Source organism: Alexandromys fortis, unplaced genomic scaffold, assembly GCF_014885135.2.
Source record: "Alexandromys fortis isolate MF-2015 unplaced genomic scaffold, M_Fortis_MF-2015_v1.1 scaffold_106, whole genome shotgun sequence".
Lineage (NCBI taxonomy): Eukaryota > Metazoa > Chordata > Mammalia > Rodentia > Cricetidae > Alexandromys > Alexandromys fortis.
Window position 1 is genome coordinate 1,706,313 of NW_026067980.1, and position 23,064 is coordinate 1,729,376.

The 23,064-nt window shown below is 37.9% G+C and overlaps 1 protein-coding gene across 2 annotated transcripts in view; it reads right to left on the reverse strand.

Moving 5' to 3' along the window:
* Capn7 (calpain 7) overlaps positions 1-21,948 on the reverse strand; it is a 36,629-nt gene extending 14,681 nt beyond the window's left edge. Inside the window, exons 1-9 of one of the 2 annotated variants that reach the window (XM_050158257.1) lie at positions 21,636-21,948; positions 18,582-18,690; positions 14,284-14,441; positions 13,356-13,423; positions 11,088-11,288; positions 7,882-7,968; positions 4,757-4,883; positions 2,852-2,937; positions 892-985 (exon numbers count right to left, since the gene is read on the reverse strand). In XM_050158257.1, coding sequence (XP_050014214.1) covers positions 892-985; positions 2,852-2,937; positions 4,757-4,883; positions 7,882-7,968; positions 11,088-11,288; positions 13,356-13,423; positions 14,284-14,441; positions 18,582-18,690; positions 21,636-21,737 — 1,032 coding nt within the window. In that variant the 5' untranslated portion in view covers positions 21,738-21,948. The remainder of the gene's footprint in view (positions 1-891; positions 986-2,851; positions 2,938-4,756; positions 4,884-7,881; positions 7,969-11,087; positions 11,289-13,355; positions 13,424-14,283; positions 14,442-18,581; positions 18,691-21,635) is intronic. The other variant, XM_050158256.1, reaches the window with a different exon arrangement.
* Between the last annotated feature and the right edge of the window lie 1,116 nt (positions 21,949-23,064).

The following is a 23,064-nucleotide window of genomic DNA, read 5'->3' on the forward strand; positions in this document are numbered from 1 at the left end:
GTGTGAATGTGCATGATGCATGTACATGTGTGGAAGGGTATGTCACAGCAGGAGTGAAGGCACTCAAGTCCCCTTCCACATTTACATTCCAAGAATTGAACTCATCCACTAGGTTTCCAAGGGAAGTGCCTTTACCCATGAAACAATTTGGCTGATCCCCATTTCCTTTTAATTAAAAGAATTAAAAAGCCTTTCCATTGTTCTCAAGGTGAGGCAAAAGCATTACAGGTTTGAGGCAAGAATGTGATACATTAACCACACCCTGTCAGAAAAAGGAAGCAAAGCGAAAATTTAGATCAGATTAAAATTATCATTAGCAATTCTTTTAGAACTCTGCCTAAGGTATTTGAAAACCAATTTTTAAAAAAGACTTTAGTGCAGTGACTCATACCTGTAGCTCCAGCTATTCATGAGGATCACTTGAGACCAACTGAAGACAATTTGAGCAAAACAATTAAATCTATAAGAATATATTTTTATGGGGCTATAAAGACAGCTCAGTGGTTAAGAACACTTGCTGCTCCTCAAGAGGCCAGAGTTCAGCTCCTAGTACCCATATCAGTTTACAAGGACCTATAATTTCTAGTCCCAGGGACCTGATGCCCTCTTCTGGCCTCCACAGGCACCTGCACACATGTAATGCATGCACACAAATATACACAAATTAAAAAAAATCTTGAAAAATTTTATACTTGTTTTATTTTTAATTACTAACAAATGATTCTATTAGTAGTAGTATATACAATATATCACATATTCAAATCAAACAAATTGACTTTTAAAATCTTTACACAGTCAACTTTTCTTAGTTTGTTTCCCTCAAGATTCAAGGGTGAAGAGGTAAAGAAAGAAGAGATGGAAGTAGGGAATGGGAAGGAAAAAGATATTCACCTTTCTTGGGACACCATTGAGGTGAAGTTTTACCATATACTTTCCACAGGGATTGTACTCTGGTTCTCCATCCTTATTCTGTGGATAAATTATGCTTTGGAAAGAAAAAAAATAAGTATTAAAATACCAATGTTAATATTCAGCATCAACTAATATATAAAATTTCATATTACATTTAAACATAAGCCATTCACTGATAAATATTTTCTTCCAAACTTTATAAAAAATGAACAGACTATTTTATTTTAATATTTTAAACATTGCTTGGTTTTGGTTTTCCTTTTGAGATAGGGTCTCATTATGTAGCCAAGCTGATCCTGAACTCATAAGCTTCCTGCTTCAACCTACCAAATATACCACCATTCCCAACTTAAGGAAATATCTTCTAAAATCATAAACTAGAGCATAAATCTTCACAATATTCTGCGTTAGGGTCTTACATACTTCAGGCTGGCTTCTAACTATATAGCAGAGGAGGATTTTGAACTTCTGATCTTCCAGCTTCTACCTCCAGAATGGCGGGATGATAGGTGTACTCCATTATGATAAGTTTATACAGCATTGAGGATTGAACCAAGGGTCCCGTGTACTAGGCAAGCACTTTATTAACTGAGCTACAGTCTATAGTACTCAATTTTTAACTACAAGTTTTAACAAATCACATATTGAATAAATATATTTTAAGCCAGTTAAAATTATCTTTTATCATTGGTTTTAAAAAGATCATTTCAATAAATATAATTAAAGCACTTAGCACCATTCTAGTAAGGCTACACAAAATTAAAAGTATATAATAAATTCTAGAGAGATGACTCAGCACTTAAAAAGTACTTCTCGTCTTTGAAAAGGACCTGGGATCTGTTGCTAGCATCCACACAATGGCTAATACCCATTTTAACTCCAGATCCAGGTGATCCAAAACCATCTGATTTCTAAGGGCACCAGACAATTTTTGTGTAGAGAGTAAAGACACAACACATATGATCATACAATTAATAAATTACAAAGTTGCACAAAAGGCATGTGGTGCACAGATATACATGCAAGCAAAACATCTATCCATACACATTTTAAAATTTTTTAAAATTAGACAATGAGATATTTTAAGAATTTTCATTACCAATTTTCTTTTAAAAGTGTGCACCAAATCAAGCACATTCCAAATTGTTTATTTATATGGCAAATAAATGAAACTAAGCACTGCCTGATTTATCGTTTATTCTTAGGACAAGCTAAATGAGAGCATGGTTATAATTATACTGAGTGCTTTTAAGCTTAATATAATTTTCAAAAACTGAACAAAACTCAAACATTTCAATACAATTTAAAGCTGTTATAGTCAACAGAAATGCATGCCATTTTATATTTTCCTGTAGCCATATTAAAAGTTAAAGATGAAAAGCATTTAATTTCAACACTAGGGAGGCAGAAGCAGGTAAATCTTTGTTAAGTTTGAGGCCAGTCAGGCAACATAAAGACCATGTCTCCAAAAACAAACAAAAAAGTTAAAAATCAGATTAATTCTGTAATATTTTTTGCTTAATCCAATTATGATTCCAACAAATATTCAATACTTAGAGAAATATTTTCCAATTCTACAATTTGTATGTTAAGTTTTCAAAATCTCATGGACCTCTTGCACTTGCCACCCATCTTAACCTATTCCAAGTGTTCAATAACCAGTGGCTAACTTTCTGTACAGTTAAAATTACCAAGTATAAATAGGACATGGTTTCTACCTTGATTACATCAATTTCTAAACACATTCCACATACATTATTTTGCAACGTATGTACACCTTCTTTAGATGAACTTCCCACATTCAGGAATCATCTATTTAACCCACAGAAGGGTCATAATAATCTAGTGATATACCCTCTCCACTACTACATGCATATGGTCTAAGCCTTAAATTTTCAGTTAAGTAACAATTATATGAAGGACAAACACAAAAATTTACCTGGTAATCAACTTCTTATTGAATCGTCTCTCATAAGCTGCACTGATGGCCAATGATGCCACAAAGGAACAATCTGATACTATTGTCTGTTAATAAGAACATATTCTTTCATTCATGTAACTTCAGCATTTGTACAATATTTATACATTACATCTACCACTTTAGCTTTTATATTAAATATCTTGATTAATATTCAAATAGAAAAATAGAACTGTCATGTTACTAACTCATATATTTTATTCAAACAAATCCTAGAAAAAGTATCCCAATGAATACTTTTAGGTTTGTGGTGTATTATATACTTTTATGGGGTGGTGTATTAGTGTGAGTGTAAGCATGTACACGTAGGTATATCTGCAGGCCCAAGGTCAATGATAAGGACTGTTCCATTCAATCACTTTCTATCTTTTACTTTTAAAATATACGTGTATGTGTGTCTGTGTTTATTTTTAATTATGTATCTCTGTATGTGTCTATTTGGGGCTATATGTGCACATGGAGTGTGGAAACTCAAGGAGGACAAAAGAGAACACTGGATCCCCTGAAGCTGGAGTTGCAGGCTTATGAGCTCCAATATCATGCAGTGGGAACCAAACTTATCCACCCTTTACTTTTTGAGAGGGTCTTTCACTGAACTTGAAGCTTCCCAATTCAAGTAGGCTGGCTGGCCAGATAGCATCTGAGATCACTTATCTGTACCACCAAGGCGGGGGTTACAGTAGTACACAGCCATCCTTTTCCTTTTTAAAAATTTTTATGTAAGCCGGGTGGTGGTGGCGCACGCCTTTAATCCCAGCACTTGGGAGGCAGAGGCAGGCGGATCTCTGTAAGTTCGAGGCCAGCCTGGTCTATAAGAGCTAGTTCGGGGACAGGCACCAAAGCTACAGAGAAACCCTGTCTCGAAAAACAAAAACANACAGGCACCAAAGCTACAGAGAAACCCTGTCTCGAAAAACAAAAACAAAAAAAATAATAATTAATAAAAAATAAAATTTTTTATGTGTATGGGTGTTCAGTCTGCATATAATTCTGTGAACCACATGTTTGCTCACTGACCAAAAAAATTAGAAGGCATTCAATCCCCTGGGACTAGAGTTACAAACAGGTATGAGCTTCCATGCAGGTGCTGGAAATTGAACCTGGGTCCTCTGGAGGAGCAGCCAGTGTTCTTATCCACTAAGCCATCTCCATCCCCTCCTGAATTTTTATGTGTTTCTGAGGATGCAAATTCAGGTCTTTATGCTTATGCAGCAGGGACTTCCCTAGCCTCCAAGAGTTAAATACTTAAATAATTAAGTATAAAATTTCCTTGGCAAGTATAAAATTCAATTCTCAAGTTTCACACCTACAAATGCAAAAATCTATAGTTGGGGCTTGGGTTGTAGCTTATACAGTGATTGCCTAGCATGCTCTAGATCCCAAATTCAATTCCCATTGTTGGAAAAAAAAAATCTAATTGCTCAGAACAGTTTCTCGTATTATTTTCTCAATGTTAAAGACAGAATGCACAGATTGCACTAGGCATGGTGGCACACACCATGATCTCAGCTACTTGGGAGGCTGATGTTGGAGATCACTGAATTTAAGGCCAGCTCAGGCAACAGAGCAAGATGCTATCTCAGAAGAAAAAAAAATAACAAATTTTCGGTCTCATTTTGAGATTTATCTTGTTATATAGCCCAGACTGGTCTCAAACTTACTATGTAGCCCACGACAGCATTAAACCATGAGAGCTGAGATTATAGGTATGTGCTACCAAATCAAGCTGGAAATAATGTGAAGGATGAGAAAATTTTGCAATTATACTCATGCATCTAAATATATACAATCTAATAAAAATCAAATCTAAATTCAAATTTCCTTAGAGTACCAATTTTCTTAAACATCATACAAAATAAATTTTACCTGCTTTATACTAAAACTGGATACAGTGTATATCATTGTAGGGTTGTTGGTGAGATCTTCTGGTCGTACCCACTTAGAAAATGTAGTTTTTTGTTTAGGTGATAATGGAAGCTTGCCCCATCTATCACTGAGGAAACAATAAAAGTTAAAAGAATATATTAATTTTTAAAGATGGCTTGAGCAGGAATGAGACCTCCTTTTTGGCACAGATATCATACAGCTACACTTCTGCCTTCCTAAAATAATCAGTCAGATCTGGCTCTTTACACTTAACCTTGAAATCAGTCAACCTGGGGCTGGAGAGATGGCTCAGAGGTTAAGAGCAGTGCCTACTCTTCCAAAGGTCGTGAGTTCAATTCCCAGCAACCACATGGTGGCTCACAACCATCTATAATGAGGTCTGGTGCCCTCTTCTGGCCTACAGTCATACACACAGACAGAATATTGTATATATAATAAATAAATAAATAAATATTAAAAAAAAAGAAAGAAATCAGTCAACCTGAACACCTTCTCCAGTTTAAAAAAATAAAAGTGAAGACAGAAGTTTATATTTACTTAGAAATATGGTATAGACACTTATCATAGCTATGATGGTCAGGAAACTCAGCAATAAAATGGAGTCATTAACAATATACACTGACCCACTGAGGACCTAGGAAGCTACCAGCTCCTTCCCTTGCTCTTGAAAGGGCAGAGAGACCAACAAATTTACTCAACAGTGACTTTGTGCCAAGCATAACGCCAATATGCTTTATATACTATTCTCCACTTAAATGCTCAAAATAACTATTCAGTTAAGAACTTTTTAGAAAAGCACAAACTGGTTGGTCACCAAGGTCATGAAGCTAAGAGGTGACAACCGAATCCAAGCCTGTGGTACCACATCCACCATATCACCCACTACACTGTACTCACTCTGTGCTGTAGGATCTCTTTAAAGCTGACATAAAACCCGAATAAAAACCACCTACCTCCCCAAACCCCAAGTCTTCACCTTCCTACAGCAATGGCAACATGGGTCTCTTTGGATTTCAAAAGATTTTGAGGTAATGTGTAATATGCAAACTAAAACAAATTTGTGTAGTTCTTTTATCCAAGAATGTTAATGAGTATTAGATAAGAAGATTTTGTATGACCTTAAAACTTAAAGTACTAGTTTCTTCACTGTAGGTAGGACACCTCTAGACTTTTATGAGCCCATGTTGTTGCAAATCTCTTAAATAAAAACAACAGCCTACAACACTGCTTAAAAACGTTTTGTTGTTTTTACATTTTGAGAAGTGGTCTTGAACTTATGATCACCCTACCTCTGCCCTCAGGGTGCTGTGACTGCAGGTGTGCCATCACACCTGGACTCTCAATTCTGATCATCACCTCTCAGAACCTCTGCTGTTCAGGTAACACTTTAGCTAGAACCTGTGTAATGTCAGGAGCAGAGTATAAATAGAGACAGGGCTCAGTGAACTTAGGAGTTTAAAGGACAGCAATCAAACTCGTAAGGAAGAAAATCAAAACTAATTCAAGCCTATAATTTTATCTATTGCTCATCCATTATTAGCCTTCCATATAACAGATACTAGAGAATAAACTGAAGATTCCACGGTATTTGTTCTCTCAAATCACTGTTAGTGATTAAAGTCAGTGTTAAACATTTCTTTTCTTAGACTCATAAGGATACTAAAAGTATTTTATAAACTACAATGTTTATGATTTGAAGGTTAACATTATCACCAGAATAAAAAAAAAATTTAAATCAGTCTCTAAATCATTGGTTCTCAATCTGCAGGTCATAACCCCTTTGGGGAGTCCCATATAAGATATACTGCGTATCAGTTATTTACATTACATTTCATAAAAGTAGCAATATTACAGTTATAAAGTAACAACGAAATAATTTTATGGTTGGGAGGTCACCACAACATGAGAAAGGGCCGCACGCAGCATTAGAAAGGTTGAGAACCACTGCTCTAAATTATGTTAAATTATGAAGCCTTTTTCCTGTCAATCTGTTAAATGAATTTAAATTTTTACGTTTTTTCTTATAATTATTCTCTATGTAAAATAATTTAGATGACAAAAGTGGGAAAATACTGCCACTTAGTCAATTTTAGTATTTATCTATTCTTCAAATAGATAATAATTCAATATATTATAATTTTAAATATAATTCACTCAGTAAGTAAATCTTGAGTATTTACTATAAAGAGATATTATAGAAATTAAAAAAAAAACCAGATATTGTGCTAGATACAGGGTAGAATTTAGTTAAACAGACAAGATCTCTGTCCTTACAAAGCTTATAGTTTCCAGATGGGGACATGTATTAAGCAAGTAATTATCAAAAAAAGAAAAAGTGGAGGGGGAACTTCTAACTGTGGAATTTAGAAATCCCAATTTAGGAATACTAATTCCTAAACTGAGGGAGCTTTGTCGATGGCCATACCACCCTGAACACATTGATCTCCTGCAAATTAAAAGAGTTTTTGTATTTCATGTTTTACTTTTTCAATCATATTACTAAATTGTCTCAACTTTTCTATATTTTTCTTTTGGACATTCTCGCATGAGAGATGTGATTTAATTTGCTACATTTAAACTGAAAACACAAATTTATATCTCCTTAAATATAATCATACTCTAGTGTAAATACATATATATATAGCACATACTAGAGTGATTTACTCTAATAATTCACAATTATAGTATCTTTTGTGTAGGTATTTGAGTATATCTCTAAACACTTAGATTATTTTCTGGGGTTTTTTCCTACAGTGATCCAATCATTAACTAGACAAATGGTTGCTCAGTACTTACACTGTACCAAGTATTATATTTATTATATTAAGCACTATGTCTATAATGTTAGGTTAAAAAAATCCCCTTGAGCCCATAACCAAGCCAATTAAGATCAATGTGATATAATGGTTCTCTATCATCGTACTCTATTAAACTGACAACTTCATGTTGCTCAGATCTTTATTTCAACCTCTTTATCTTTCCACCTCTTTCCCAAAAGTACTCCTCTTTTCCAACCAACTTTGCCTATAAAATTTAACTTCAAGGCTATGAATTAAATTGAACTTCACATTTACTGGAAATAAAAGTTAAATGTGCTTACTTACCAAAAAGGCATTGGATAAGCAAAACGTTCCCTCAGATCAACACTCATGAAAGGAACATATTCTATACCATTTATTTTTGATGTTGTCCTATAAGGCACAAGAAAAAGATTTAAGTTTTCAAGTCTATCTTATAAATCACCAATTTTAGTTAAACTCTAAGTTTAAAATACAATAGCATCTCAGTCTTTTAGCTAATACTGAAGGAAAAGTTTCTTTCCCTTTTTATTTTGGTTTTCTTCAAGACAGGGTTTCTCTGTGTTGCTTTGGAGACTGTCCTGGAACGAGCTCTTGTAGACCAGGCTGGCATTGAACTCACAGAGATCCCCTTGCCTCTACCTCCTAAGTGCTGGGATTAAAGGTGTGCACTAACACCGCCCGGCTCTGGTATTTCTCTTATCAAAACCATCCTAATAAAGATCTGAAAACTATGAAGTTGTCAATTTAATATAGTACCATACTTTGTCATTGAAATTTTTCCTTCATTGCACAGCATGGTGGTGTATGCCTTTAATACCAGCACTCAGGAGGCAGAGGCAAGCAGATCTCTATAAGTTCGAGGCCAGCCTCATCTACAAGAGCTAGCTTCAGGACAGCTAGGGATGTTAAAACAGAGAAATCCTGTTTCGAAAAACCAAGAGAGAGAGACAGACAGAGAGAGATACCAGAGTATAACTGTTATAATTCAATTCATTTTAATAAGAACGTTCTTTTAAAATTAACTTCCTAGACTTGGGACAAAGACAAGTCTAACCTAAGACCAAAGAAAAAAGCAATAACTTAGTTATTTGGGGATTTAAAAAACAAGCTGGGCAATAGTGGTACAGGCTTTAATCCCAGACAAATCTATGAGTTCAGGCCCAACCTGGTCTACAGAGTAAATTCCAGGGCAGCCAGGGCTACAAAGAGAAACCCTGTCTTGAAAAACTAAAAGGCAACCAAACTAACCAACTAACTAAAAGACACAATAAACTCTTAAAAATGTGATCTTTCTATCTTCTGGCTATCAGAACATGGATGGGTCCTGAAAGAAGAAAGTGGCATAGAAAGAGCTATGATCTGTCAACAAATTCGGTGAGATCTGTAGAAGTTCTGCGTGTTTTATGTTGGGGAGGGGGTGCGGTGTGTGAACTAAGATAGGGCTTTGCTATATAACCCAGGCTATCAGGCCAGCCTCGTACTCAAAAATCCTTGCACTGGCATCTCAAGGGCTGGAATTGCAGCATGTGCACCAGGTTTAAGTAGCTACTTCTTTCTTATGCATCTGCTGTTTTTTTCTTTTTCTTTTTTTTTTTTAAGAGTAGTTGTAGTCTTTGGGTAATATACTCAGTGAACCTGAAGATTAATGTAGTCAGGAATGGATACAATAACTGTTGGGACAGTGTATACTCATTTTCCTTCTTTTTTTGTTTGTTTGTTTGTTTTTTCGAGACAAGTTTCCCTGTAGCTTTGGAGCCTGTCCTGGAATTAGGTCTTGTAGACCAGGCTGGCCTCAAACTCACAGAGATACACCTGCCTCTGCCTTCTGAGTGCTGGGATTAAAGGCGTGCACCACCATCGCCCAGCACTCATTTTCACTTGTATGAAGGACAGTTGTGTTTTAAATGAGTTGTTTTGTTAAAGTGTGGAACTTCAAATGTGTAGTATATATAAAAGTAGTATATAGATTCTGCGTAGCCAAAATGATGAATTCTCATTGTACTGGCTAGCCTCAATTGAGAAAATGCCTCCCACGCTGTAGGCAAGCCTGTAGGGCATTTTCTTAGTGATTGACTGGGGAACACCAGTTCATTCTGAGTGCCATCCCTGGGCTGGTGGCCCTGCATTCTATAAAAAAAAAAAAAAAAAAAAAAAACAGGCTGAGCAAGCCATGAGGAGCAACCCAGTAAGCTGCACCCCTCCGTGGCATCTATATCAGCTCCTGCCTCACTTGAGTTCCTGACTTCCTTTGATGATGGACAGTGATGTGGAAGCATAGTTGAATAATAAACCCTTCCGTCCCTAAAATGCTTAGGTCATGGTGTTTTATCATAGCAATAACAACCCTAAATAAGACACTCAGTAATTTAAAGCCTCATCTTAATTTTTTTTTTTTTTTTTGATTTTTCGAGACAGGGTTTCTCTGTAGCTTTGGAGCCTGTCCTGGAACTCCCTTTGTAGACAGGCTGGCCTCGAACTCACAGAGATCCCCCTGCCTCTGCCTCCCGAGTACTGGGATTAAAGGCGTGCACCACCACCGCCCAGCTAAAGCCTCATTTTTAAAAGGACCCTTTTGTTGTTGTTTTGTTTACATACTATTTTTATTAGGTAAAGGAAGCAAACTAAGAGATGTGTAATGGAAATCTTCAGGAAGAAAGGAAAATGTTCTGGAAGGCTGGAACACTGTTCCTTTCACCTCAATCTCTGAAAACTTAAAATTAACATCTAAATGACCTGCCCAACTCAAGAACCATCAGCTGGCTCAGAGATTTATCCTCTTTCACCTGATCAACTGGTTCAGAAGACAGTGAAGGATCTCTACATTTATCGTGGGTCTTGCTGTTACTGTTTTTTGTTGTTTGTTTGTTTTGTTTCAGGCAGGGTTTCCTTTGCACCCCAAGCTGGCCTTGAACCTGAATTTTTAAGTATCCTTTCTCCAGAGTGCTGGGATTACAGGCAAGTTCTATGTCAAGCTCAGGCTTTGAATTTTTAATAGCCCCCAAGACTGCTTTCAAATACACAGAGCTGTCTGTCTAGATCAGAAGTCTACAAACATTTTCTGTAAAGACTGACATAATACACAGTTTAGGTTTTCAAAGTGGTCTCTGTCATAATTGTGTTTTCATTTTTTTAAACTCTTAAAAAGTGAAAAGTAGCCAGGCGGTGTTGCACATCTTTAATCTCAGCACTCAGAGGGCAGAGGCAGGCAGATCTGTGTGAGTTCTAAGCCAGCCTGGTCTATAGAGAGAGCTCCAGGACAGCCAGAGCTATACAGAGAAACCCTGTCTTGAAAAAAAACCAAACAAATTAAAGGATTCATAACTCCAGACTTTTGTTTGCTGGCTATTTCAAAGTAACCCTCTATCCCCGTGAGACTTGTGGTTACAAAGATACACAGAAAATGAGCAGCCTGCCATAACTGCTATGTAATTATTCATGTAATTCCAAATAAAATGGTCTGCACTGGTTGTTTTAAAGTTTTCATTACCCTGAGTCATGAGTGGATTTACCTGAGTACTTCTATTTCTTCTGCTGTGTATCTCTGTCCTTGGGCGTCACATGACTGTGGACTTATAAATGGCTGAGGCTTTTCAAGGAAAGGATTAGGTCCCAGAGGAAAATGTGTTCTTACTGGGGCAGTCTTCACTTTCATATTTGTTGATTTGAGTTTGCAAAATGGCTTTGTCAAAGGTTCACTCAATGCTTCTGCTCTAAAACAGAAGCACAGAAGAATTGTTCTAGTTTTTTTCTTACATTTATGCTTTTGCCTTTTATGAGACAGGGTTTCAATAAAGAGACTGGCCTCAAACTTGCCATGTAGCAATCTGGCCTTGAAGCCCTGATCCTCCTGCCTCTACCTCTTGGGTATTTCATTTAAACTTACAGGACACAAAACTTACTTTGAGTTAGTAAAGCATCCTAATGTAAAATCAGTTAATAAAATCCTTACATACTAACCAAAATTTCTCCATGTAAGCTACTGCACATATTTTGTAAGTAATACTTAAATGAACATTTTATTTATTATATGCAAGGTAAAGGGTGTATAATAATGTATAAATCATATCCTTAAAAGATTTTGTGGATAAAAAAGATAACTGTCAAAACGACAGATGCCAGGACAGAAGCGTTTCATGCAAATGAATACACAAAAGAAATAATAGCCCTCGTCACCAAGAAAAGAGGGTGAATGGAGGGAAGGGCATTGAGACTTAATGCTTGAGTCTTAGAGAACTTCCTCTGCAGTGAAGAACACGCAGTAGTACCAAACAGCAGAGCAAGCGATGGTAATATCAAAGGATGGATACAGACCCCGTCAAAAGTACAAGTGAGAAACAGCAGGAGATGAAGTGAGAGGAAAATAAGAATTGATTGACGGGGGCATCACATGACATGCAAGGGGATTTTGACTGTTCTGTCAAAGAACTAACAAGCTAAAAACGTTCTTCACCTAAGATCCACATATGAGCTTCATCAGTCTTATAACACTCCAAAATTATACGCCAAGAACACTAGACATACATTTTCCTAGAAGAAGGTCCTTAATCTTCCTTCAGCAGATCCTCAAAGGACCCTCTAAATGATACCTCGCCCTACCTACCTTCACCTAGGATGGACTCAGAAATACTGGATGGCTTATCTACACAAGAATAAAAACCAACTATGATTAGAGCTGATAAAAGAAATCATGATGGAGAAGGCAACCATGCCTGGTGAACACGGTGATTCCCATGCCATTGAAACTGGAGAAGGCAACTGTGTCAAGTGCTCATACTTCATGAGTTTGGGTAAACAAACTAAAGCTTCACTGATGAAGCAGAGAAGGGATAAGCTATTCTGCAATGAAAGGACTAGAACATAGCTACAGGTAAAGCTTCAAACTAAGAATTTTGAAAATTCACATTCTAGGAATAGATGAGATTTCTACTCCTTTCCTTTACAAGAAAGTTTTCTACCTCAGCTCTTGGAAGAGGGAGCGTTATTCACTTACACAGATCCATTCATTCACCAAATACATGCTGAACACATCTACATTAGGCATTCTGCAGGGTGCTCACCTAAGCAGTGAACAAAATAGGCAACTCTGTCTTCACAAGTTTCCACGTAGGGAATAAAGGTTGAATGTAACACAGACATTAACAAAAAATACAACAAACTGGTCTTTTTGTATATTCCACAATGTGGCAATAACAATGGAAAAGAATATTGAAACAAGCAGAGCAATCAGAATGAAAGTGTTGGAAGAAATTTAAATTCAACTTTAAATAAAATGTTTCTAGCAAGCCTCAGGACACAAGCTTAAGATGAAGGCAATACATACAGTTTGATGCTGGGGATGAATCTAAGGCCATTCTCAATGTTTATCTTTTAATAGCAACTCTGGACGGCTTTCTGAAAAGGCTGTTTTGGAAGTCTGGTATTATACAACACAGAGAAAGGATTCCATCTGAAATATGACTGCGGGGAGCTGGGAATATGGTTCAGTGGTAGAATGAATACCATGCACGAGGTCCTGGGTTCAGGCCACAAGACTACCACAGACACTCAGTAACAGGGCAATAAAACAAACCAATTATCACAGTTAATTCTCTAAATAAGCAAAAACTAAAAGATTTCTTGACTAATGAATGGGCTACTTATTTGGTCTGAAGCACTAAGTCTCAGTTTATGGACGAACATTTAGACCTCTACCACACATTTAAGATGTCATGATTAAAAAAAAAAAAAAAGCACAATTCATGCTGTCCATTGATAAGAACTTAAGTGACAAAACTCACCTATCTAGTGCCTGTCGAGCCAACTGTTTCAATTTATTTTGCAGAGTCTTATCAGCAGTTTCATAAGACTTAAGAGAAAGAGAGACATTCTAAAGCATAGTTCTTTAATTTGCTTATTCCATATTTCTATGCAAAATTAAATATATTTCTTGAAATTATGAGTAAATAAAGACAACATTTTATTTCTGTCTTTAAAGGTTATCACTTAAAACCATATTGAGCATTTTGTCACATTTCTGTAGACAATGTGAACTAGACGATAAATGTGTAAACATGGACTATGGGAAGGCTGCGCAGGAGGAACCAGGGAGACCAGCACTTATCTATGTTCTCCAGGGTTGTATAAATCAAGGTGGGTGGTTTTTCTGACCACAACAGCCTGCCAAAAAGCTTCCATGTGGAAGACAATGGGAACATCCTCTACTACATTACCTCATCCTCCTCCTAAATGCATGGTACTCTTAGGTACTAGATGCCCCTTGAAGCTGAGCATCTCAATCAAGGTCCATCAGGGAGTACTAAGAGCCACTCAGCATATAGATTTTATATCGCAAGTTAATGAAGCTCTCCCAAACTACTACTTTATTTTTTACTGTATAAAATTGAAAAAAGTTTATGCTAAATTTACAGATTCATGATAGCAAATCCTTTTATAGTAGTTTTAGTTACATGATAACCTTAAACAGTTTAAATATAATAATAGGCAAATATAATGTTTTAAAAGCAATTGCTTAGTGATTCAGTAGCAGCAAAACTTTCATAAGGTATAAAACTCTATTATTAGTGATCTACTCAACATTTTCAATGAAGATTAAATTAGCTTTATTCATAACAATAGAATGTAGGGGTTCCTTCAAATTAAATTCGTAAGTAAGAGAAGCAATTTCCTAACATAATTCCATCAAGTTTAACTCATAGCTATACCTACGGTTTTTAGACAGAGATCCACAGCTTCTGTATATAATTCTATGGCATCTTCCACATTTCCCTTTTCATCCTCATCAAAGGCTTGCGTAACAAGAAAATGGGCACGCTCCAGATCCAACTGATGTTTTGATTTCAAAGGATCAGCGCTCTTTGACTGAACTAGTACAGAATAAAAAAACATGCAGAAAGATTATTTAAATGTAGCCAGGGAATACCAACATTTTAATATATTTAAGACATTCCTTACTAAATTTTACATCCCTCATTTAAAAGACTTAGCAAACTATACAACAAAAATCTTTTCAAAGAGGAATAATTTCTCCTTTCTCTCTCTAATCTTAAGTCCCCTGGCCAAGCCCAATTGTTCAGACACCAGAGACAGGGTATTAGAAATGCTTTACTGAAAATTTCCCTGAATTTTTTTCTACTAGCACTCCCTTCATTAAAATAAAAAGCAAAACAAAGGAGAGTCTTCCTCATATCCTTCTCCCTCCACACTAACAAAGTAAAAACTTAGAAAATGCTAACTATTAAGAAACATATAGGGCTGGGGGCATAGCTCAGGGGCAGAACAAACTTGCTTCACAGTATGCCCTGGGCTCTATGCTACTACCAGAAAAGGAAAAGCGGAAGAAGAGGTGAAAAGGAAAAGAAAGGAAAAGAGGAGAAGGAAAAGGAAGAGGAAGGAGGGATGAGATGGGGGAGAACTAGTAAACATCATATTTTAAGATAATTTTTTAGTACATAGTACAGATAATACTAGACCATGACGATAAGTTCCTGCTTCGCTTTTCTTATCCATCTGAGTCCAGAAGAAGCCATCATGCTTTTACAGGTCTTTGAAATAAGTATTTCAATTTGTTTTTGTGTGTGTTTGTGTTTTGTTTGAAAGATGTGCTTATGTCCATGGGTGTTTTTCCTGCATGTACATCTGTACACTCGATCATGCCTGGTGCCCTTGAGGTCAGAAGAGGGTATAAGATTCCTAGGATGTAGAGTTACGGACAGTTGTTAATCACCATGTGGGTCCTCTGCAAGAACAAGTACTCTTAACTCCTCAGCCATCTCTCCAGTCTACAGCACATGTGTAGATTGATTCAACATCATTACTCCTCAAGCAATGCACATCAAAACTCAATGAGATATAATCCATCAGTATGGCTAAATATAAAAGTCATTAACAAGGCAATACTGGAGGCAGAGCTCTGTAATCCCAGCACTTGGAAGGTGGAGACAGGGGTATCAGAGTTTGAAGCTGGGCAGCAAGGTCTAGTCTTTAAAAAAAAAAAAAAAAAAAAAAGGTGTTGCAGAGCTATGGATATTGCTCAGTGGCAGGACACTTGTTTAGCATATATCAGGCAATTCCCAGCACTCTCCACATACACAGAAAAGAGGAGAGGGAGAGGCTTGTATAGAAGAGGAAGAACATAAGGGAACTAAGAAACCGGAAACAGCTATGCTGCTGATGGAACAGTAAGCATAAAATGGCGCAGCCATTTTATACCTGAGTGTACACAATCCACTATGCACAGAATTACATAGTATCTGAACATGCACAGCATTACTCACAATATACAAAAGGAAGAAAACCCAAATATTTACCACTTGATAAATGGGCATACAAATTGTAGTATGTTAATACAATGGACTACTATCTAGCCATGAAAAGGAATAAAGTACTGATATATCCTATTGCTGTGGAATAATCTTTTTGTACACTGTGAAGAAGTGTCACTCTGGTCGGTTAATAAAAAGCTGAACAACCAATAACTAGGCAGGATTTCCAGGCACAGAGGATGCTGGGAAGAAGGGTAGAAATGCAAGGAGACACAGAAGTAGCAGGAAAGCAGTATGGGCAGTATGTAAATGATGTAAATGAGCCTCAGGACAGCACACAGATTAATAGAAATGGGTTATGTTATAAGAGCTAGCCAAAAACAAGCTATTGGCTGAGGTTTCATAATTAATAACAAGTCTCCGTGTTGAGATTTGGGAGCTGTCTGGCAGGACAGAGAATGACTAGCTACATCCTATAACATGAATAAACCTTAGAAACATTAAGCTCAGTGAAAGAAGCCAAATGACAAAAGAGTAATTAAGAGATTAGTGTTATTCTTCTGTAAGAGAGAATCACATTCATAGTATCAATTTTAGAATTTACTTTTCAGGATCAAATGCAATTTGTTTTTGTTCTGCATTGTTGCTATATTGCTCAGGCTGGCCTTACATTCATAGACTCAAATGATCCTTCTGCTTAAGTCTCCTGAGTACTGGGATTGCAGGCTCATACCACTACACCAGTTTAAAAGCAATTTTTAAAATTTTAAAATATAACACAAACTAGGGAGATATTTTCTAATTCTCTAGGGAAAAAAATTTTTGTATTTTTTTCACAATTGTTGGAAGAACTTGAAGAATTTAGAGATCACTGACTGGAATGAATATAACAGCCCATGGACTAAGAAGATGGAAATTCCCTCAGTTACTAGTTCCTACTCCTAAGCTAGTATTATCACACCTTCTTTTCCTTCTAGATAAGTCTATGTTCACATTTGGCTAATATGTTTCAGAAAGAGTTTCTAAAACATTGCAATGTTCCTATTTTTAGATTTCCACATCTGGCTTAGGGCTTCCTGGGGGTTCTTGTACCACCCACCCATTTACCATTCAGCTCAAACATTAATTCAGTATATCACTGTTGAAATAAGCTAAAACATCTATAGAGAGAATAGGGAAATCATGGAAATAATCCTGGAAGATTATTTTATGAACTTTAAAAATAATTTTCTTGGGGCTGGAAAGATGGCTCAGCAGTTAAGAGCATTTACTGTTATTAAAATAATAATTATTAAAATAATTTTCTTGGAAAACAGTAAATGAAATAATGTGAATCACTTTTTAAACAAGGCAATTACATTTAAGAGCATCATTTACTTGGCTGGGAAAATGAAATTCTTTTTAATCATGCAGCAGGTCCTATGCCCCTTCACCCATGTTAAGAAGGAAACCCAGAACCTAAAGCATGCTAAATAGGTCTCCTAGCTGAGCCACTCCCAGAGCTCCCAACAAGATATTCTGAATGCAGAGATTAGTGTAACATCTGTCAAACAATTCCTATAATTCAGGCAACTTCTGGACACCACTGTTAAGCAGCCTATCAACTTTTAAGAAGACTGTCGTAACAGGGAATCAAAAGCAGATCACACAGACTTCATCCTAATTATATGCTTATAACTGCTCACTCATTCCACTGAGGAGGGGTGGACGGTAACAGAACCCATCTAAAACGAAATCCTGAGTAGTCCTCTGTGAATTAGCCAACAACAGAAAGAGATAAAAGATTTAAAAATCATCCTAAAGACAAATATTTTCTTCTTTTTTTGTTTTTGAGACATGGTTTCTCTGTTAGCCTTGGCTGTCCTAGAACTTGCTCTGTAGACCAGGCTAGCCTGGAACTCACAGAGATCCACTTGCCTCTGCCTCCAAGTACCAGGATTAAATGCGTGCACCACCACCACCCAGTGAGATGAATATCTTTCTAAGCCAAAGGTCAGCAATATTTTTCTTTTCTACCCATATGAACAACAGATTTTGACACAAACCCTTTTTCTCTAACAAAACTGACCACTAAGCTAATAAATACGTCTCTTGTGGCACCTGCTAAGCTGTTCATTAAGCTAAATACAAGCTGCTCCAGGTCTTTGCTTACATGTTGTCTTTCCAAGATGTAGCATAAAAACAAAACAAAACAAAAAAAAAACAGTTCACTCAAGGTAGAAGACACTGAGAGAAAAGTCTGAGAATCTACTGCCTACTGCTGAAGTCTTTAAACATTAAGAACAATTCGTGTCCTAACTTTAGTGTCAGAACTAACACTTTAAAACAGGTTCTGACATGGTATTCACTGCAACTCTGTCAATGATAAATTCAATGTGGAGAATTTACCATAGCGAATTTACTATCTCTACAGCTAGAGAAAATTAGGAAAGTGTGCTCTACATAGATCAACATTTTTCTTATTTCCCTATCATGATTTCTTAAATCTCTTTAGGAGATTCTTCTCAGTGAACAGAAAGAACGAGTGTCAAGATCTAAGATGAAACTAGGCAGTGGCACACACCTTTAATCCCAGCACTCAGGAGACAAGGACAGGTGGGTCTCTGTGGTTTCCAGGCCATCTTGGTCTACAGAGTGAGTTTCAGGACAGCTAGGGGCTACACAGAGAAACCATGTCTCGAAAAAGATCCAAGATGAAGAGGAAAGACAAATACAGAAGTAATGTGGCACCTTTTGACTAACCTGCAGAGTGCAGAGCTTGGACTCTTTCCAGATATTCACTGATCTTTTCTTGGATCCGTTCTAGGCTGGATCCTGCCATCTCAGCATAAATTAAGGCTTGTGCAGCTTCCTTAAAAATAATAATAATAATATAAAGAATACAAAAGACTTTCACAATACAAATTTTAATTACTACTTTCTAATTTTCTAGTCATTTCATAACAAAACAAAAGCATCTACAAATTTTTTATACAGCAAGTAAGTTAAAAAGTTTAGTATCTTTCTTTCCATTTTCAATATCCTTTTTATATTCTGCTTAAAATTGAAGAACCCAATTATTAAACATTTCTTCAGAATAGTTGTGACTTACATGTTTTCTGTGTTCCTTATGTGTAAACTGTATACTCTGAAAAGACACGCTGAGTGACTTACATGTTTTCTGCGTTCATTATGTGTAAACTGTATACTCTGAAAAGACAGTGACTTACATGTTTACTGCGTTCATTATGTGTAAACTGTATACTCTGAAAAGACACACTGAATGACTTACATGTTTTCTGTGTTCCTTATGTGTAAACTGTATACTCTGAAAAGACACACTGAATGACTTACATGTTTTCTGTGTTTTTTTATGTGTAATCTATACAACTGTGGAAAGGCACACCGAGTCTTAAAAGCATGAAAACAGATGTAGGGCTTAGCTATGTACAGCAGTTGCCTGGCATGTGGAAGGAAGGCACTGTGTTCAATATCCACAACCATCAAAACCAAAACCAAATAATTAAAACCATCACCAAAATAAATTATCAATTAAAAAGTCTTAAACTGTAAAGGTTAAAAGTCTCACAGTAGAATATAAACATAAAGTAGATTTCAGCTTTATAAAACAAACTTAAGAAAGCCTAATTTGCCTTCCAGTTTTCCCTAACTTCCATAGTCAGTTGTACTATGGTTAGCAAGGGAGAGAGAGCTTCTACTTTTCCCATCACTGTTCTAAGGTAAACTGTGTGCTATAATCAGAGGCCTCATGCTCTTTCCAAAGCAGCTACCACTGAGCTTCACTTTGCAAACCAGATTTTAAACAGAAACTGTTTAACTGAATCCTACAAAGTCAGTAAATGAAGTTTACAACCCATGAGAAATTCAACCATAAAAGCCAGATGGGGTAGAAAACATTTCTTCAGGGTCCATAAAGCAGGTATTTCAAGGGAGAAAAAATAATTTTCCATACAAACATTAAATATCTAATCTTATATATTTATCATAATTATTAAAATACATTAAACTTCAATGAACTGAACCCCTTGTAATATAAATTAATTCTCAAAATTAAATAGTAACCTGAAAATAGTTTACCCTTCACATTAAGTACTGATTTTCAAATAATCACCTTGCTTTCTAAAAAGTCAAATAACTATCAATCTTATTTTACTCATTTCACTTATATTCAAAAGTGAAAACATAATCAGGGGCAAAGTTCAGCCCCCCCCTTAATTAAAGACACAGTTTCACTATGTAACTTTGGTTAGCCTGGAAACTGAGATGAAGACCAGGCTAGCCTTAAACTTACAGGGAGACCCACCAGTCTCTACCTCCCAAGTGCTGGAGACTACACGTGGGTAAAAGGACTCTGGATCTCTCTCCCTCTGTCCCCTGACCAACCCTGACGCTCCCCCCCTCACACACACACACACACACACACACACACACACACACACACACACACACAGGGTCTCATATGCCCTAAGCTGATCCTCCTGACTCCAGTTTTTATGAAGCACTGGAGAGCCACAGCCCTCCTCAAAGGATAAATTTTAATTCTTAAATTACAACTTCTTCTAAAAGAAAATGGCTCAATAGTTTCTTTTGTTTAAAAAAAAAAGCTATTTTTATATTGTATTATTGGGTTTTGTTTTTGAGACAAAGTCTTACAATGTAGTCCAAGCTGGCCTGAACACAGTGATCCTCTTACCTCTTCGTCCTGAGTGCTGGGATTACAAGCAAATAAGCAGGTGCCACTCCATTAGGCTATGTGGCAGTGTTTCACTGGTTTAGTAGTTGGGAAGTCGTTTCACAAAACTAAAACGGAATTTCCTTTTTAGGAACTATCAACTGGTAGTCAGGCAAGCTGGCACATTCCTGAAATCTCAGCACTGGGGAGGCTACGGCAAAGAGAGGACCAGCCTCCACTATATAGCTAGATCCCAGAGAGAGAGGGTCACAGACACACACAGGGACGGACGGGGATGGACGGATACACGGATACACAGACACACACACACACACACACACACACACAGGGGTTGTAAAATCTAAAACTAGAAAATTTGAAATGGATGATCCTAAAACACACCAAAAGTCTCTAAGTGTACAGTAGATCTTAAAATAAAAGCAATAAAATATTAAGGGAAAGCAAACCATGCTTTATTGATAGCACATATGCGGCGGCGGGGAGGGGGGTTTACTACCACTGTATAATCAAGAATGCCTACATCATGAAACTGTAACTGGAGGGGTGTGTTTGCAAACCCTCAGGATAAGCTGCGGAAGGGCATGATCCTTTGGTTTAGCAATTGTGCTCCCAGTCATTCATCCAAAAGAAGAATATCACAAATGCCCAAAAATTTAGCTCTAAGGAACCCGCATCATTACATTGCTAGACCACAACCAAACTACGGAATAGGCTGCAAGTGTGGTTATCTAGAACAATGCAGAAGTGTAAACGATAGGATTCAAGTTTCGTAGTGAAAAATCTGTGTACACAAACGTTTAGGAAACAACCATTAATTATACATCAAATGCTGGTAAGAGATGAATTTCTTTTCTAATTTACATTTTCTTTTCTACATCGAACATGCCCTCTTGGCATATTATGACAGATCATCCACGGCTGGCCACACATCAGGGCCAAGGTACAGCGAAGAGGCCGTCCACTCCCCGCCCGCCGCCTGCCGAGCCGAGGGCATCTGCCAGCTAGACCGCGGCCTGGGCAGCAGGACCCCGCCCCTCCGCCTCGGGCTCCGCCAGCGCTCGCTCCGGGGAGCCGGCCCGAGCCCATCCGACGCCTGGCCTTACCTTGTAGTAGAACACCGCCTCAGAGTAGCGGCCTTCGTGGTCGCGCTGCACCGCCAGCCGCGCGAACTGCACGGCGTCCCGCTCCAGCGCCGTCGCGTCCATGGCGCCCAGGCCCCACGCCGGAGGAGGCAGACAAGCCCTGACGCCGGCCCGCGCCGCCCGCAGACGTTGCGGGCGGAGCGGTGAAGTTGACTTTCGAGGGCGGAGGAAGGGAAGACGGAGCCTCTATTCCCTCAGACCGGCCAGGAAGCCTGCTAGCGCTGAACAGCTTCGCTTCGGAGCCCTCGCGGCCGCCCCTCCGCACATCCTCCCCTCCTCGCGTCCTCGCTCCGCCCACTGGCGGCATTGCGCAGGCGCACTGGGCCCCAAGGCGCTCCCTCCGGAGAGGGCGGGGCCCAAGGCACCGCAGGTGGGCGGGGCCTAAACGGTGTTCCGTGGGATTGGGCGAGAAGAAGCAGGTGCCAGCTCGACGCCAAGGGCTTCTCTACGGCCGGCCGCCTAGGAGAGGCGGCCACGCAGGTGAGGGTGTTCCAGACGGTTCTGGTTTTGCTTAAAAGGAGCATGCGCTTTAGAGCCTTTCATCCACTAAGTGTCAGGTAGGCTGAAAGAAACAATCAGTAGCACCTCCCGTCGCCAACTGGATTAATTAGGGATAAATCAGAGATATGAAGTGAGGCTAGGACGTGCTCTTGAGATGGTCTGTTGCGTAATCTTGAGATTGTGTTCATTTTCACAAACTAAAACATGACCTTATATGACGCTCCAAGGTACACCTAAGTGTGGTAGTGTTTGAATTATCTACGAACCAGATGATGTATTTTTACTTATATCTTTAGACAGGTTTAACGTTGTAATTAAATGTGATATTTTAATTGCCTTCTGTTCTTTTAAAAGTTTGAATTCAGCTGTGATAAAAAAAAAAATAGGGGAGTCTAGAACTTGGATGAAATTCAAAATTCATGCTGCGTCAAAGTAGCAGGTCTTGACAAAATTATATACTGTAGTATGATTCTACTAATAAGAAACGTTAGAGCAGCAAATGGTAACACATGCCGGGAAGCCAGCATTCTGGAGGCCGAGGTAAGAGGACTAGCCCAGCACATTTTACACAGCAAAAAACCCTGAACCACCCCAGGAAGCATATATCTGTCATAGTGCAATGCTTCCCCATCACACACGAACACATATCACCTGGATATCTTGTTCAGAGTTCATTGTGAGCTGAACGTAGTGATGAATGCCTTTAATCCCAGCTCTCAGGAGACACAAGCAGAGGCATGCAGAGCCCTGAATTTGAGGCCAGCTTGATCTTCAGAGCATATCCCAGGACAGTCAGGGATACAAAGAGAAACCTTGTCACAGAGAAGAAAAAAAGTTGATTGTGATCCAGTCCAGAGTGGTGTCAGCTGTCCACAGACTCAAGAAAGAC